This window comes from Teleopsis dalmanni, chromosome 2 (assembly GCF_002237135.1).
Source record: "Teleopsis dalmanni isolate 2A chromosome 2, ASM223713v2, whole genome shotgun sequence".
Taxonomy (NCBI): Eukaryota; Metazoa; Arthropoda; class Insecta; order Diptera; family Diopsidae; genus Teleopsis; species Teleopsis dalmanni.
The window spans coordinates 181,819,928-181,839,397 of record NC_051847.1 but is presented as its reverse complement, the minus strand read 5'-3'; the positions used below and the strand labels follow the sequence as shown (position 1 = coordinate 181,839,397).

The 19,470-nt window shown below is 29.7% G+C and overlaps 1 protein-coding gene across 1 annotated transcript; it reads left to right on the top strand.

The window, feature by feature from the left end:
- The first annotated feature begins 359 nt into the window (after positions 1-359).
- On the top strand, positions 360-1,640 carry LOC119676308. Its single transcript, XM_038087549.1, has one exon. The coding sequence runs from the start codon at positions 360-362 to the stop codon at positions 1,638-1,640; it is 1,281 nt and encodes a 426-aa protein (XP_037943477.1).
- The last annotated feature ends 17,830 nt before the right edge of the window (positions 1,641-19,470 follow it).

Below are 19,470 nucleotides of genomic sequence, written 5' to 3'. Positions count from 1 at the left end.
CAGTCTCGGTTTATCATTCGTGCTAAATTGACGTTGTTTTGCGCTCAACCGATAGTTTACAATTTTGATTCGAAGTACCGTTACTTCTTCTTTTTGTTGTTTTATTTAATTTGATTTCTTATAAATATTCTATAAATACTCCACAAAACAGTTAAACAAATAAAAACACAAATAATCATAAACATAATCAATATAAGAAATACTAGTTGCAGTGTTCTTTTTTTTCTTTTTTTCCGTTGATTGGAATCAAAACCAACAATAATAACTTTTAATAAAATACAAAAACAAAAATAATAAGAACAGCAACGACAAACATATTCCCCACGGACTAAGCACAAGCAAGTGCCTAAAAGTGAAACATGAGTGAGCCTCCGGATATGGGCAAACATTCTGGCCAATTGTTTTTTAACACTGATGCAACAAAAACGCTTAAATACTATTCCCAAGGCCCAAAATACATGGTGATGTCAAGAATTAATAGTAACGACTCCCTAATGAACGTCTCTCCTTTCCTTATAAAAAAAGTCATTGACAACGTATGTGGGAGCGAAATTGAAAATTGTAAAAAACTGCGCAACGGGACTCTTTTAATTAAAACTAAAACAGTCACGCAAGCCGCAAATTTAATCAAACTTACATCACTTAACAACTTTATTGAAGTTAATGTCACTGAACATAATTCGCTTAACTGCTCTAAAGGAGTCTTCTATTCAAACGATCTTAGAGAAATACCGGAGGAAGAAATTCTTGCAGAATTAAAGCACCAAAATATCATCGAGTTAAAAAAAATTTTAAAGAAAGTCAACGAAGAACTCAAAGAAACAGGTTTAATCATTGCTACGTTTGCATCTCCTACCTTACCAGATGAGATCAAAATTGGCTATCAAATAGTTCATATCCGTCCTTACATCCCTCTTCCACTCCGTTGCCGGAACTGCACACGTCTTGGGCACACAGCCACACATTGTAAAAACTCTAAATTATGCGTTAACTGCGGACTTGCTGACTATAATTGTTCAAAAACTAATGAAAAATGCCTAAACGAAGTAACATGTATAAACTGCAAGGAAAACTTGGTCTCCGATTACAAACATAGCGCTATTAATCGAATATGCCCTACTTTTATAAAACATAAAGAAATACAAGCCATCATTACACTCCAAAAGACGGACAGAAAAACAGCGCACAAAATATACACTGAACGCCACCAAAACGGGAATACTTCATATGCAGCTACCATACAAGTAACCAACGACAATAACGCCAATACAAAAAATGATATAAATACTATCACCAAAGACTTATCACCACAACCCAGCAGCTCCAGACATCTGATATCCTATAAAGATATTGTTCACACCACATCAACGGCTAACATAATAAGTAAAATAAATCCAATAATTTCAAATATAACTAGTGAAACCAACACCACTGCTAACCTTTCACATTTATCGCACATAACTCCTGATAATAAAGTTAAAATTTTTCCTACGTCTATATCTAACCGTCTAAAGACACAACTAAAAGCTAAGTCAAAAAAAAATAATAAATTGAAAGCAGATATCATAGTAAAAAAAGACAACACCAGTGTACGCCCTAATTCAGAAAGCGTTAAGGACCCATCTATGGACTTCAACTAATATAATTATACATTACAAATATATACATCCATATTATCCATATTTTATTATATCGTATTATTAATATTTTATTATTCCTTATTACATTTCATTACATTTTTTGCTTATATCATCCTATATCCTCTATAATTTAATGACTCTTAATATTCTCCAATGGAATCTAAATGGTTACATCAACAACTACAACCAACTCCACATCCTTATAAAAACCCACAACTTAAAAATAATTGCTCTTCAAGAGACTCACATTCACTCTTCTAATAATATACCTATCCCAATTAATTTCACTCTACTTACAATCAACTCGTCTGTTAACTCTCATGGAGGAGTACTCTTGCTCATCCATAACTCAATACAATATGAGGAAATTGTACTCAATACCGACTTCGACTCTGTCGGAGCCCTGGTGTACTCCAAAATTAACTTTACAGTAATATCGTCATATATACCCCCTAACAAAAATTTTTCATTAAAAAATCTACGAAACATATTTAATAAGATTCAAGGACCCATTCTAATTTTAGGAGATTTCAACAGTTGGCACCGCTCATGGGGCTCGTCATACAATAATAAAAAAGGCAACTCCATCTTCAAATTCCTATCTCAATCATCCCTTTTAATCCTAAACGACGGCTCCCCAACTCATTTCAGTACTCACCATACCTTTACCCATATTGATATCTCCATAGCGTCACCCTCTATCGCCTTAGAGGCAAAGTGGAGAATAGAATCCAATCTTTGCGGGAGTGACCACTTCCCTATAATTATCTCCCTATTCGATAATCCCGTCACTTGCTCCTCGAAAACTCGGGCAAAATTCAACACTAATAAAGCAGATTGGAACAAATTCAAAGCCACTGTTGACCATTACAGCTCAATAGTACCAATAAGTGGACACATCAACCAAGAAACCGCAAATATCATAAAAATTATTAGACAAAGCGCTCATTTATCTATCCAACAAACCACCCAGTCCGCTAATAGAAAACGTATTGTACCATGGTGGAATTCTTACTTAGAAAAACTCAAGGATATAAAAATTTTTCAGTGGAATAAGTTAAAACGTTCAATTTCTTTAGAGAATATAATTAATTATAAAAAAGCAAATGCATTACTCAAAAGAGAGATAAAAAGGTCTAAACGTAAATCGTTAGAAAATTTCACAGCAAATATAAATTCATTAAATTCCTCACAAAAAATCTGGTCCCACATTAATACTTTTTGCGGGACCAAATCTCGCACTCCTATTCATTGTATTCTTAAGTCCGATAATCATTCTACCACCAATAGCCAACTTATTGCACAGGAACTCTGTCAATACTGGTCATCAGAAACGAATGACAATAACTTTTCTGCTACCTTCCGTTGTCAAAAACAGTCCTTATTAACATTTACAATTAATTATTCTCTGTCCAAAAAAGCTCAGCTTATTGAAGAAGACATTTCCCTCATAGAACTAGAAATAGCACTAAAAAACCTTAAAGGGAAAACTCCTGGACTTGACAGAATTTCCTACCCAATGATAAAACAACTTACCCCAACACTTAAGAAACGATTACTATCACACTACAATAACATTTTTCATAATTATTTACCGCAACAATATAAGACCAGTATAATCATCCCTATACACAAAACTAATACAAACAAAACTCTTCTTACATCTTATAGACCGATATCTCTTAACCCTTGCCTTTCTAAAGTTCTTGACAAAATTATAGCTAATCGACTATGGTGGTTTGCTACTATTAACAAACTAATAGATAGTCGTCAAATCGGTTTCAAAAAAGGAAAATCAGTAGCTGACTCTCTAGTATATCTAGACAGCAAGATTACTTCTGCCCTTTCAACTAGAAATCACTTATCTATAATTTCCTTAGATTTTAACAAAGCGTTTGATAAAATAGGCATCCACTCTGTCATCGATGAGCTCCATTCTTGGAAAGTTGGACCCAGGATAATCAAATACGTTACTAACTTCATGTCCAACAGGAAAATCATTGTCAAAAACTCAAACTCATTGTCCTCTTCTCTCCCTCTCCATAACGGCATTCCCCAGGGATCACCAATTTCAGTCATATTGTTCATTATCGCTTACAATAAATTAAACAAGGTACTTTCAATTCACAATCATCTTAACTTCTGCGCCTACGCTGATGACTATCATATCTTCAATAAAATAAGCAATAAGACATCGTTAGACCTGGACAACTTCTTCACCGACATTCTTAATTGGTGCAACACCTCTGGCGCTTCTTTATCAGTCTCAAAATGCAAACATCTTCATATTTGCCGCAAAAAGTCATGCAACTTTAAAATCCATTCAGCCCAATTCAATTTACCCACCACAGGTTCTTTGAAAATCCTTGGTATGACCATCAACAAACATTATACCTGGAATACCCATATTGAAAATCTCGCCCTTTCGTTATCTAAAAGCCTAAATATTATAAAGTGCCTTTCTAGCGCCAAATTTAACTGCAACGCAGCCACTATTATTAGTATAATAAAGTCCACAATAATTGCAAAACTAGATTATGGACTTTACCTTTACGGTTTCTCACCTAAATCACTCTACAATAAACTTAAAACATTTTACCACTCAGCTATCCGACTAGCTTTTAGAGCCTTCCCAACAACACCTGTCAACAACCTTCTCTACGAAGCTCAAGTCCTGCCACTGGAGATGAGAAGAGACCTTCTAACCGCCAAATTATCAAAACTAATCCTTAACTGTAGACATTCCCCCTTATTCTTAGAAGTAACCAAAACTATTAGAGCAAAAAGACAACATAGAATATCATCCTCTCTGCTTAAATCAATATCACTTTGCAATAATTTTAATATCACCATTACTCCTACCCCTGTAAGTTACCCTACCAACCCGCCCTGGACATTTAGCAACTCTCTTTTGAATACTAGTCTCCATGACTCCACAAAAACCTCTACACATCCATCCATCTTCCAAAAGAAGTTTCTAGAACTTAAGTATGCTCTAAAAAGATACTCCTTCATATATACTGATGGTTCTAAATCTGACCTCGCGACTTCCTTTAGCATAACAACCGACTCTTCTATAATTAAATCTTCACTTCTACCATCTTACACCTCAGTCTTCACATCAGAACTAATAGCCATCTACGAAGCCCTTACCATAGCCAAAACTAAGAAAGGCTCTTTTGCAATTTGTACAGATTCTATGTCCGCAATCCAATATATATCTAATTCAGCTAATCTGAACTTTTATGCAACTGCTATCAGAAACATTCTATCCTCTAATCACAAACGTCTTACCCTGATTTGGGTCCCTGGTCATTCTGGGATACGAGGTAATGAACTTGCAGATGAAACAGCAAAAAATGCTTGGAAATATCCGTTCATACTTACTGAAAATCATAATAGCTCAGATCTCTCCAGTTATATAGATACTGTTTTTAAAAGCAAATTCTCAGAAATCTTTGATAACTCCTCCTCTCATTATAAAAACATTAACTTCAATAAAACTTCCATTTTCAATTTCACCCCTCTTAAACACGATCATAAATTTCCGCGTGCATACCTTACCAAATACATCCGATTAAGACTAGGACATACCAATTTAACCCATTCACATTTATTCAATAGATCACCACCACCCTCTTGTCCGTTCTGCAGGATTTTATTTTCTGTTCACCATCTTCTAATTGAATGTCCTTATTTCTCGACAATTAGAAACTCCATATTTGGTAACACAAACCCAATCACCTTATTAGGTGACCCTACTAAATCTAACATTCTGCTTACAATCAAGTACCTCCAATCTGTGGGCTTATATACCCAAATTTAAAAAAAAAAGAAATATATGTAAGAAATATAGGTACATAAAAAAAAAAATATAGGTAATTTAGTCTTAATACTATACCCTCTCCTATCCACAAACCCCGTTATACCCATCATATAAAAAAAAGTCAACTAATAAAACAAGCAAGCTTAAGGCCAAGTAGCTATAGCTTCTGCAAATTTAAGTTAGATATAATTTCTTTTAATTATGTTATAACTTTGTTAATAAAATAAAAATAAATAAAATTGTAACAAAAACTATTAAATAAAAATCTACTTTGTTGTCAATGTGCAAGTAAAGTATTTATGAAATTCTTAAAAAATTAAAATTAAAGCTTATCTGCGTCCAAATAAGGTAAAATCATGTCACTTCTTTATCATAAATCTAAAGATGTTGCTTTACTGCAGATATAATCTTGAGCAAATTACAGCACGCCAAGGGCTTTTCCTACTGCTGTTGCAGTCAATGATGTTGGTGATAAAAGTTACAGAAACATGCTACAACTCCTGGTGCCGATGCTGATGCTGATGTTGGTGCTGGTGCTGGTGCTGATGCTGCAGTTACTCCTCCATTATGCATACTTGTGCATAACAAATAGTTCACATTCACTTGCTTCAGCTGCAGTTCGTGTTGTTATAACTCGTGTTGCCGTTACCAAAGCAAAGCTTTGGTGCTGGTTGTAGTCAACTCTTAGCTTTGTTGCCTGTAACTAACTATCAACATATTTTGTGCAGAAAATTTAGATAAAAGTGGTTTTCAGCATCCCATAAGGTTTATATCCAATTGCCTGTTGTATGCAGCAATAATCCTTTCTTGCTAAAAATAAAAATGAAGACAGTAAATAAAAAAACTAGAACATGAAATTTCTGTTTATAAGCGCTTTCAGGGCAATAAAGTGTGGTGATATGTTAAAATAGTTCTAATAAAGATAAGCTCTAAATAACATTAGAAGGCTTTCGGTGTTTATGAACAACAATTTCAAAGCAAATATTTCAAAAATGTGAAGCAGAGCAATCTTTAGAAAAGAGAAAGTTTTTCATAAATTTCGGCAGTGTAAAAATAAGAGTAACAGATTCACATACTATCGTTACAACTGCTTCTTAAAGTTTTAATAATAAATTCCATAAATTGGTCACAATCGCTGTTTTTTGATTTTTCGCCAACAATATATATTAAGATAAATGCTAAGGTTCAAGAATTACTCGTCTTTGCAGGTGATCTAGCGCCACATGTCCCTTTCAACCGGATTTTAATAATAATAACAAATATAAAAATATATCTTTATATCAAATAAATTCATATAAATCCTCGTAGAAACATTAGAAACGTATTCGTTCAGATTCTAATAGTCCTTATGTAATAATAGTATATAATTAGATTAGAAACTCTTTAAACTATTCTAAATTGAATTCTGCCGCTGTAATGCTATCAGTTCTTTTAGTAACTTTATATGTTTTCTGATGTCCTCAAAAGTTATGGATCATTGGTGTCAGACAATAATTTCAGTTGCGTTTGTTTATAGAGCTACATCTTTATATATGATATTGCTACACATAAGTAGTATAATTGTTGTGTCTGCCTGTTATTAAATCCGCGCCCTCAGTAGCCGCTCATGGCACGGTGGCTAGTCCGGTATGCTCGCCGGTGTTGGGGTAGGGTTCTTGGCTTCATCCTCTCCAACTTTACTAAAAATATATGAAGTTATTATAGCGTTATAAAAATAAAATTGGTAAAGTGTAACCACTATAATTTTTTTTGTCATCGGTTCCACTCTTCAGTTCACTGATCAATTGGAATATCAGAATATCAAAATCATTGTTTATGATCGATTTGTTGAGTGAGAGTAGTCAGTGTTGTAGATTCTAAAATATTAAATTATCATAATAATTTTTCATCAATAACGAATAATGTCTTATACCATATATTTAAAACATTTATATTATTTTCATTCTACATCTGACATCTGCAATGCTCTCTTTAAACCACACACTAGTATTTCGCATAAAATATGTGCATCAAAATATACATTAAAATATATTTAAACAGAATTTCACCAATGCAACCGAAAATATTTTCAAAAATTATAAAAGTTCATATATCATGTGGTAGTCAGCTGAACAATAAAACCAATTAAAATAAAATAAATTATGGAAACGAAAACTACGTATGCATGCATGTCTATGTTAACTATATGAATATTTTATGTATATAAAATAAAATCATTTAAGATAAAAACACATTGCATATGAAACAAAGATTGAATTTTAATTAATTAAACTTAAATATGATAAATGCTAACGAGGCCATTAAAAGGAACTACGTTATTTTAAATTTATATATTGTATCTTATTTTCAAAGTTGTTATAAAATATTTCTGCATTAATAAATTTTATTTATTTTGCCAATGTTAGTCAATTTTAAATTTTGCATTTATAAAAATATTTCAAAAATCAATATAATTAAAAATGTTTTTAGATATCAAAAATTGTATATTTGTTTATCAAATTTAAAACCTATAACATTTTTATAATATATATAAATTTAATTTAATATATAAATTTAATCGTATTTCCAATTTTAACAATTTTTTAAGTCTAAGAGTAAGTACATATTCTTCATAATAAAAGTTTCTTAAAAGGAAATTTCGTGGTTGACGCATGGAAACAGTAGGTGGAAGCATCGAAAGCCACCGTGTGAGACTTGAACCCACTAAGCCACCTCGTAGAAATGAATGGAGAAGATTTTCACAGCATTGTGAAAACTTCATTCCAATAATCAGCGGAGTGAGGAGAAAAAATAGACTCAGTACCTAGCGACCTAGATTTATCTAAATCAGAAAGCAAAAGCGTACATTAACAAAGATCTTCAGGGAGGGTAAATAGGAATTATGAGACAAACAGGGAGGAGGTCATGGAGCCGGGTGAGCTTGGAATTGTCGTAAAGGACAGATATGGAGAAGTGTTTGCCGTCAGGCTTGCGCTCATAGTTTGTGCAATCCGAAAAAGTTTTCGCTCAAAGAGGCTAATTCTTTCCAATTTGGGCGAAAGAGATTGCAAAGACGCAAATGGGATAGGCGTAGGTGAGTGATTGACGCATTTAATGTACTCTACTTTTATCAAGAAATTTTTTTATTATTACACGAAATGGATAACCCTCAGACACTAATTTAATTGAAATTGCACGAACTTAATTCTTTTAAGATAACCGCAATATTGTAAAGTCATAGTACAATTATTAGAAGGACTATTTATTGAACCACTTCCTCATGGCAATAGTTGTATTACTATTGAGTAAGGATTATTTATGAAATTGCTGTAACAAAATTTTGTTAAAAAGTAGTGGATATGGATAGTATATATAATTTGAAATACATGGTACCTCATTATCTCTTTTCTTTTTTGTTTGTAGAGACGCTCTAGTGTTAGTCTCTGTTGTTGTTATAATCCGTAAGAATCTGTTTGTGTAGTCCCTTTTGGGTGTAGTGAACGGCACTTTGTTGTCGAAGTGGATGAGTGGCTCCAGAACGCAGCCCCGACCGTTTTTGTTGAACATTCGTTGCATTTTCCCTGTTTATATATATGACATTATCAAAATCAACTGTGTTTTATTTCTGTCATATTTCAAGGTAGCTACTGCCTTTCCATCTGCTTTAATGTCGTCACTATATTCATTTATGCGTGTACTTAATTTCCACTTTGTTGTGTCACATAAAACATATCAACAAATATTAGAATAATTAACAATTATTCTAATATGTCACATGACAAATGATTTATATAAAATTAAAAAGGAATGACATTGAGCCTACATTACGACAGTAATTAGTTTTATATTTAAGTTCATTTTTTAGTTGACCCTACGGTGTTTTGGATATTGTCAAATATATATATATATTTGTACATAATTGGTATATAATTTATAGACTGCAAGTGATAGTCGTTGAACTTGAACCTTGTCAAATTTCAAACGCAGACCATTGAGTAGATGTGATACTTTAAATTATTTGAAAATTTTATAGTTATAATTTTATTATAGTTATAATTTCAAATATTACCAAAATACTAAATTTAAATTAGTACAAATGTTGTAAATTTGAATGTTACCACAAAATTTAGGTTACCAAAGCACAATGCAATTACTAAAAGTCTGTTGCAAATAAGATATGTGTGTCAGTTGCATTATCATTGTGCATTGTGCATGTTCAACTGGAGGAATAAAAAATATATTGCATGGGTTAAGACTAAACCATTTACATTTAAAAGAATTGTGAAGATTGTTAAAAAAACTGCATATGAAATAATTTAATTACACAAAGAAATGTGTGAGTTCAGAAGAATACTTAACACCTTTGATGATAGAGACAGGCTTTTCTCTTGGAAGTTATTGTGCTAATAGAGCATAAAACTGAAATTCTTTTGTATGTGAATTTCTTTATATTTTTATTTCATATCTTGTTTATATTTCTAAGTGAGAAATTTCTTAAGGGTCTTTAGAAAGTATTTATAAAGGTTAACTTTTAATGTTAGTAAAATTATAAAATATAGAACAAACATGAAAGTGTGGCACAGCAAGCCGCAAAAAGACTTTATTTTGCGAGTTTATTTTGTTACTCAAGCAAACATAAGGACTAAATATGAACTACAAACGGTTTTAAATGAAAATAATTACAAGGAGAAGAAATCTATTTAACAAAACCAGTCATTTAGGAAATGCAAAGCAAGAAAATGCAGCAATTAAGAGTACACTTTGAAAAGTTTTTTTCAGAAATTGCAGAAAAGCATTTTTAAAGTGATTTATTTAAGTATATATAATGTGGTACATTTATAAAGTGAAACATATTAATTTACAGCAACAACTCATTTTCAAGAGTTTAATTGAAATTTCTTTTATATTTTTGAAAGTGGGGATATCCTTGAGCCATATGGTATTGCAACAATTGCATTGCGGGTAGGCGCTTAATATAAAACTTAAGAAATATTCAAGACTGAATTTTATGTTAGCAGGACCTTGGAATTTAAAATAAAGCATATTGAAATTTTTTCCTAGCATAAAAATATAATTGCAATTATAAAATTTATGATTTATGATTAATTCCGTATAAATTATTGTCAAAATCAAATTATAAGTGATGTAGTCTTAAGCTATAAGAAAATGCAATTAAAAATAACAAAGAAATAAGATTGTTAACAACAAAATATTTATCTTTTGTTATTTTTGACAATGCAAGCAATATTTCTTATTTAATAAATTTTACTCCATTTGATTCGACAAATATCCATCAAATGAACTTCTTACGATGCTATTAATAATAACAAAAGCTTAAGTATTTTAAAAATAATTTTTATATCTACTTGAGACAGCCTGCTTGTGCTTGACAGATGAAAATATACGAGTACTCCAAAATTGCTTGCTTCATTGATATTGAATAAAAGGCCTAAAATATAATCATAAAAGCATTTGTTAGTTATATTTGCTGTAGATAAAATAAAATTGTATTTATATATTTACTGATTTATGGATAAAATGACAAAATTGAAGATAATTATAATTTGAAAATAGATGGATGATATAACATTTTATTCTGAATAAATTTTAAAAATTAATCAAAGAAAAAAATATGGTACTAAAGGTTTTTGCACAAAACAAAAAAAAAGCAAGCGACTTTCACAATAATATATAAATTAAACTCTGTTTAATGTTATTTATTTACTATATTTAATTATACTCTATATATCATGAGTTAAACAAATATACGAACTACATTTCACTCCACTAAAATTGTAATATTGTTAATTACCGGGAGTAAAAGAATGCCTAAATAAAGTTCAAATAATAGCTGCTAGCTATATCAGATTCGTTTTTGAAGATTAATTTTAATGGATTAAGTTTTTCAACGGTTAAAAATTCGTGATCATAAACGACGATAAACGAAGACGTTTGACAGTCACCTTTTCAATCGCTGCAAAATTGGTTGAACATTTTAAGTCTAAAAAAATTGATTTCAATTTGCGGATTTACTCCAGTATGTCCAGACAGATAATTGGAAACTTAACTTTAGACATTGGGAACGAAGTAGTTTATTAGTAGCATACTTTAACAGAACTCACAGATATGCACAAAAAACAGTGTAAGCATTTAAGAAGCTAATATGCGACTCATAGGTAAATAAGGATGCATTGCATAAACATTTAGGTTTATATACATCCATAATCTATACATCCTTTGGTTAAAGGATAGAACGCGTCTTAATATCGTACAAAAAAATAACACATATCATAATAGAGATCAATTTATGTACAAAAAATTGATAGTATAAGAATATGTCCCTCTTCGATTAATCGAGCTTATTAATATGCATTCGAGTAATTCGAACATATTCGAAATTTAATGCTATCATCGTATGTTGATCGTCGTTATGTGAAATCAAAATTGTTTCTTGTTAATGAGCACACTCGACTACTTTCTAAGCAATATCTACTTGTCTATGCACACAAATGGATATCCCTAGTTGAATCTAGACAATTGTAGAATCTTTGAAGGATGCACAAGTCGATCGTTGTCGTCGTATATGAATACATCGACGTTTATTGCAATGTAGCTAACATCAGTGAATTTGAGTACAAACGAATGCTAACAGCCACCCTTACAGATGTAATATTCTCTTTGACACCACAGTTGCCGAAAAACAAAGCTCTCAAACGGCTTTTCTCTGATATCTTTAGAAAAGAAGAACGCCTCTCTCGTACAAAAAGAACTGTCCTACGTCGTTCAGGGTATAGCTACACAATAAGCAGTTACTTATAGCACAATTTTTTTTCTTATATTAATATTGAACTGATAGTTGTGAATGTCGCTCTAATATACTTTTCCTTTTCAAAGACCATCTTTTAACCTACAAAACTAAAGCCAACTTCTTTAAAATAATGCAGAGAATCCTTTCTGACAGAGTATAACGCTGTATAAAATTAAGTATAAAAATAATTGTAAACTACTAAAGAACATTTATAACATTTTGCATTTTGCAGATTGTAACATAATACAAGTTGAAAATAAAAATTATTAAAAGCAACAAATGTTATTATAATACCCTAAAATCTACAACAGGAATGGTAAACGGAATTTTAATGTTGGTGGCAAAGCCCGGTACTTCTTTAAAACTTAGTTTTCAATTATCAAATTAATGTATTGTTCTTTTCTGTAATACATAATTGAAGCGATTATTATACACCTCAATAAAAATAGTAGCAAATATTTATAACTAATTTTTGTGAATAAAATTTTTCGTTATTAAATTTTAAATTGTATAAACTTAAATATTCACAAACAAAAATTTATTTAGTAGAGAAAGGACAAAGTTATTATCATTATCTAAAACACAAGTTCTTATAAACTCTTACAGAGAAGAGGAAAAACTATTAGAGACAACACCTGAGCCTATCAACAAACGCGCTACTTGGTACATTGTTGTGGATACTTACAAAACGAAAATAAACCTTTGAAATACTTTATCAAAGGCATGTGTAACCACTAAAGTGTACAGTAATTAAGCTAAAAGCTACTTATGTGCAAATACGTTAGTTGATGTGCAAGGCAGAGGACAGAAATAAATTCACGGAATATGTGTACCCAGTCAAATACTTTACAGCGATGCATTGTGAATTGTAAACTTTACTCGGTATAATTAATTATAATCAACTGAAATAGATATAATATATAATATGAGAATCCAAGTATATAGAGAATAAATGTTGTTTAACTTAATTATGTTATATCTTCAAAAGTGTGAAACATTTATAATTCAAACCATGACAACACCAAACAAATATATATTTTCTTTACATGCCGTCGGAATCGTTTAAATAAAATAAAATTTTAAGAATATTTTATTGCCAACATCTTGTTTAATTTAAGATATTTAAGATTTATTTAAGATATTCGTCGTTACTTTGCTAATATTTTATTGAGAAACAATAGCAATTTATAAAAATCTACGATCATTTCTTTTAATTTCTTATTAAAAATTTTAAGAAAATTATTTTAACATTTTTGTTTTTTGAAGAGCTTTTTAGGATAATAGTAGTTTTATAATATAAAACTACATATAGCAGCAGATTCAGCCTCTAAAATATTTTCTTTACAGACTTAAATGAATTTCTCACATTAAACTTTTATCTGATAGATAACTCTGAGAGGGTTATGTTGTATCATAATTCTACTAATTTTTTTGTAAGGAACACTTTCTTCGATACTTTTTTATACATTTATAGATATTTATACTATGTTCATGTGTATTTCAAGACAGTTTAGTGTAGTAATTAATTAAATCATATAGGAATGGAATTACGGTTTCGCATTAGAATAAATTTTATTACTATTTATGCATGAAACACATGCTTTCAACAAATTTAAAACAAAACGTACAACTTATATTAAATGTAAAATATATTTGTGTATTTAGAGAGTTAATATGGAAAGACTACAAATTTATATTGAAAAACTATAGCAGCAGAAATATTTATAATATTGTAATAAATCCAATATAATACCAGTAGGATAGCCTAAAAGAATATGGTTAAATATGATCTGTAAACATAATTGAAAGAAATAAATTTTTTTGTCTATAGTCTAATCAGTAATTAGTTATAATTATTTTATAAAAATCAAATTCTTTTAAAAAAATATTAAAAAATATAAATACAATTCAACATTTTAGATGATTTGGATACTTATCACATGACAATAATGATGAGGCGTTAGAGAAAATCCATAATAAAACACTAATCCAAGAACTGGTAGTTAGAAGCATTAAAATTGATTTTAAATAATAAAGAAAATTTTGACACCATTGGACAAGACGTAAATACAAATGGAGGAACATCAAAAAAGCATTTGTTTTCTTGGCACTATTTTCCTTAATGGTCTTGCATAATCTTCTATACTTTAAAGAGCTGAGAGCAAAAAGTCTTAGGCAACTAACACTAATTGGTTCCAGAAGCAACGAAGATTATGTTCTAGAGCCAGTTGTATTGGTGGCGACAACAATAACGAATACTTATCAACTACTGTACAATCAAGTAACAAGCATAATCAAATAGATTTGTAGCATTAGTAGACATATGGAAACTGCAACAACAAAACATATGTAAATTCAATTTTTAATCATTATGTTTCCAACTTATATTTAATTATCTTATTAGGCATCAATATATAAATACTATATTGATGCCTAAAACTAATATATAAATACTTTACTTAATTAATAGTACAAACTTACTTTGCCCCATCCATATCGTATATTAAAATAACAACCAGCTTTGTTGTTGTTGTTGTATCCCGCTGGGTATAACAAAAAAACTTGTAAAGTCCTTTTGGCAGGTATCGAGTGGCTCCGGGAAGTAGACGCGCCAGTTCTTTAGGAATCAAATCCATTTCTAACCAAATCTTTGAAAAACATATATTTATATATGTGGACGAAAATAAATTTTATATGTTATACAAACTTGCACAGATTTGTTCCGTTCGTGTCCATCCACCAAAATATAAGCTTGTTGAAACGATTTTTGCAAAGAGAAGGAAACTTCTAGCAATTAGATATAACAATAATAGACATAATTGCATACGTTTTATCTATAGATCTTTGGTTGCATCATCTGCCAAATCTTGTTCATTATTCCATCGAAAGAAGGATTACATTTACATTTACATGTTTTTATTTGCCCCACTTTTTTGTGGAAATATTGCCAATTTTTTATTAAAGTATAATTTTTAGTATTAAAATACAAAGTTATTAAATCTTTCCATATAGGTTTTTCCCCAGGCATGTTTCTAGGTTATTTGGAGCTGTTCTGCCCTTTGTAATTCACGCACAGAAACAAATAATTTTAAGCCTTCTAGATATATAATATAAATTTTTTTTAACCGAAGGATATTAATTTTTATATGCATAAAAGATTTTAGAAATAAATTAGAATTAAACTAAAAAATATACCACTGCCGAAATTAGTTGCATGAAATGAAATTCCGCGAATTAAATGAGAAAGCACAATATGTAATTGCAGCGAACTGTGTCAACCGACGAATTTAAGTGGGCAGCATAAAGCAAAAGCACTATTAAAAATGTTTATGAAAAGTTTTTTTATTTCTTACATTTTCGCTACTATATTTTGATATATATTTTATTCAGTTTATTAATTTTATTCATTATTTTTATATTCACAAATGACTAAAAATAATTAGAATATTTATATTTACAATTGTAGAAATTAATTAATATTAAATTTGTAGGCAATACATTTTATATGTTAAATTTCGATACATTTATTTTTTGTTTATTCATTAATTATAACCAATTTATTTATATACACAAATAATTTAAATTAAATCCGAAAATAATTTTTACAGTTGTAGAAATTAACTGCATTAATGAAAAAGCCTATGAGAAAAAGTAACATGCTGCGCAGTAATACTGTCAACGAATTATATGTATATAATCAACACAAATCAAAAGCACTACTAAGGTCGTGTGCGAGTTAGGCTAAGTTGCGTTCTAAATGAGGGAAATTCTAAGTTGTGTCGATAATCTATTGATGTGTCGATACGTGTTGATAAATGGCTAAATGTGTGCAGTGCAAAAAATCCCAAAAAATCTCCCATTTGGTTTAGCATCAACTTAGCCTAACTCGCACACGACCTAAAAATGTTTGTAAGAATGCTTACATATTTTTAAATTCTTATATTACATATATATAACAACAAAAATTATTGGGTAGTAAAATTATGACTTCATGATATATAGGTTCGAGTAAATTGATGGTAAATTAAGGGAAATGGTAAATTATGTCGATATGGCAGCGAATGTTGGTATTAACCAGAATTTCGAGTAGGGTAACTTAGCTAAAAATTAAGTAAATTAGGTATTACCATTGTGAAAATTTTAAAAGATGTTTTATAAATAAATTTGAAAACTTTTAACCAGAAATAATAAAAAGTGCAATAAATAAATAAATAAATAAATATTTACATAAGTGAAGAGCAAAAAAATCCCTAGGAAATTTTAATTAATTTACCTCAACTTACTCGAATTCGCACACGGCCATAGTGTTCTTTAATATCCCTCTTACTTTTAATAATTTATGCCATTTTTTTAAATACTATAATATATTTTTTTGCCCATATCGCGATTGTGCTACAAAAATTGAATATACAATAATATAAATAATGCAATAATTATCAATAAGCTATAATAACATTTTTTGACATACATTTTAGTAATAACCTTTTTAATTCGACATAATCTTATGTATTTAAATGTTATTTTCAGATAACATAAAACTGTAAGGAGAGAAATTCTAATAAAAATCTATTGAAATAATATTTTAAAATAAATATAACATGGCGAAGTAATCAAACAAAAAGCATGTAGATCATATTATATTATTTCGTTTGCAGAATTTAAAAGTCAGAAAAGTCAGGTTTTCAGTATTTTAACTTTATGAACTTTACTTAATATTTTTCATTGTGTTGGCTTTTTGCACGTTATGTAGCAAAGAAAATAAAGAAAAGAAACAGAGAGAAAAGAAAATGTATAAAGTGTGTATAAAATTTTCTGGATTATTCAAATAATATTCAAAATTTTGTGTAATGAGGAAAAGATCACGCGATACAAAAACAAAAAGCCCAATATTACTCAATGGTGCGCGATGATAAAGGTTTTCAAGTACGCATGGAAATGCGCACTTGTATGTTTAAATTTAAAGCATCCACCAAGCAAATTAAGACGTATGCCAAAATAATATTTATAATAAACCACTAATTAATTTGTGCTTATTAGTTAAAATTTAGTCCTTTGATAGTAGTATAATAATGTGATTAGAATATTATTTTTAAAGTTTTTTCCATTTTCCATAATAATAATTACGAAATTGAAAAAATCCTAAAGCAAAATCAATATTTTTCATAATACCTTGATTGAGTGTTGTTATTGATATATTAATATATATAAATATGTTAATTAGACTTTACAAATTCCACATTTGTAAAAAATTATATATGTTTTCTAAAAATATACTGTACAATATTCAATTTTGATTTTTGTTTGTTTTTTTTTCAAATCATACGGACAAAAGTGCTTGCAGTATTCAGTTGCATTCCACTTTATAAAATTGCTGCAGACTTTGTTCAAGCAACAACAAAGTCAATATGATCTATGTTATTCGTTACTAATATCTTTATGTTAAAAGTTTCTTAATACTTGTCCAAAGTGTTTTATGATTTTTATTATAGAAATGAGTGAAAACCACATTAGGAGTTTCTGACTCCTCAGCCGGGATATTTTATGCCTGCGATAGGCACTTTTCTGCAAAAATGTGTTGAACGAAAAACTTAACTCGGTTAGCAATGTACCAAAATTTTAAAACTGATACAATAAATCATGCCTCATCTCATTATAATTATATTGATATATACAATGGATTTTCTAATAATAATAGTTTACACTATTTCTTCTAATTAAATAATAAATAATATAAATAATTATATATTGCATTAATAATATGCAACCACAAATGCAGTAAACATTTCGGTTTAAGCAACACTGATTTTAATATTTGACAATTCTAGTACAGTGAATAATTAAGAAAGATTTTTTTGCGATGTTACACAAAGTAACACAATTATTCAAATTTTTCTCTGAGTTTCTATTCTTTATCTTCTTTGGTATGTAGTATCCTGTAGCCGTCGCCACATTACGAATAGTAGATAAAAAGAATAACGAATGAATTTCATCAGAGCGATTTGTAATTTTCCCTTTCTTCACATGGTTCCGTTTGGTTTCTTATAATTTTACGATTAATGTGCTAGCTTCGCTTGGTTTCAAATTAAAATTCAATTGTTTTTAATCGTTATTCATCTGCAATATGGATAATATAAAAACTAAGGTATTTATTTCATTTAACATATTGGTTTAATACGAAGTTAAACTATGTTTTCTTTTGCAAATTTTGTAAAAATAAATTTGTGTGATTTTATCAATGGAAAGTGTTTATATTAGTGAATATATTAATTAATAAAAACTAATACTATCTAACAGTAGAATTTTAAAGAATAATTAAAATGTTTCTGATTTGGCTGCTTGCTCAAAATTTCTTCAGATTGCTTTGTGTGGCTTTGTGCTTTCTTCATCTACTTGAAAAGTTCATTAAAATGCATGCGCATGTTTCATTCATTTGTGGTATAACATTCGATAATTCGATAAATAAATAACTTTCCTAATAATCGAAACATTAAAATTTAGGTGGCTCCTAAAAAAAGTTTCACCAATGTTTTTGTTGGGGAATACTACAGCATAATTATAGATAATGTAATACATGAAATAACAGTTCATTCCGTAAATAATTGTGATGAAATATGCATTGTTAAGGTATGCGGATCAGAAAAAGAACGCGTAGTTTATTTTCAAGATTTAATGCCAACAGCTGGATCTTTGGCGCGCCAAGTCCAGTGGCAGCGACTTGCTAATTCGAGCAAATCTAATTTGAGACTCTTCGATACTGGAAACTGTCAAATAGGTGACATAGTAAAAGTCAAGCTGGAGAATGGTTTAGTTGCAGAAGCCGAAATACTTCAATTAGATACAGCTGATAGGACATGCTCTGTTAAAATTTATTACGATAATTCCATACACCATTTAAGTTTAAATAATATAGATCAGAGTTTTTTAATACCACAGCCTATAAAAAACACATGCATTACTGATATCACAGAAACAATAAATGTTAAGGAATTAGAGAGTGAGCAGCCTACAGAACAAATTAATGAATTAATAAAAATCACTGAGACATTTAGTATTAGAGTAAAAGATAAAATTCTTGCAACTTATAACGAACAAGATTCAGAAGCAGAAATTATTGCCATTAATAATGAAAGAAAAACATGTCTCGTTCGATTTTCGATTCATGACACGTTTACGGTATTAGACTTTAATAACATAAAGCCTATTTCTTTTAATTCATT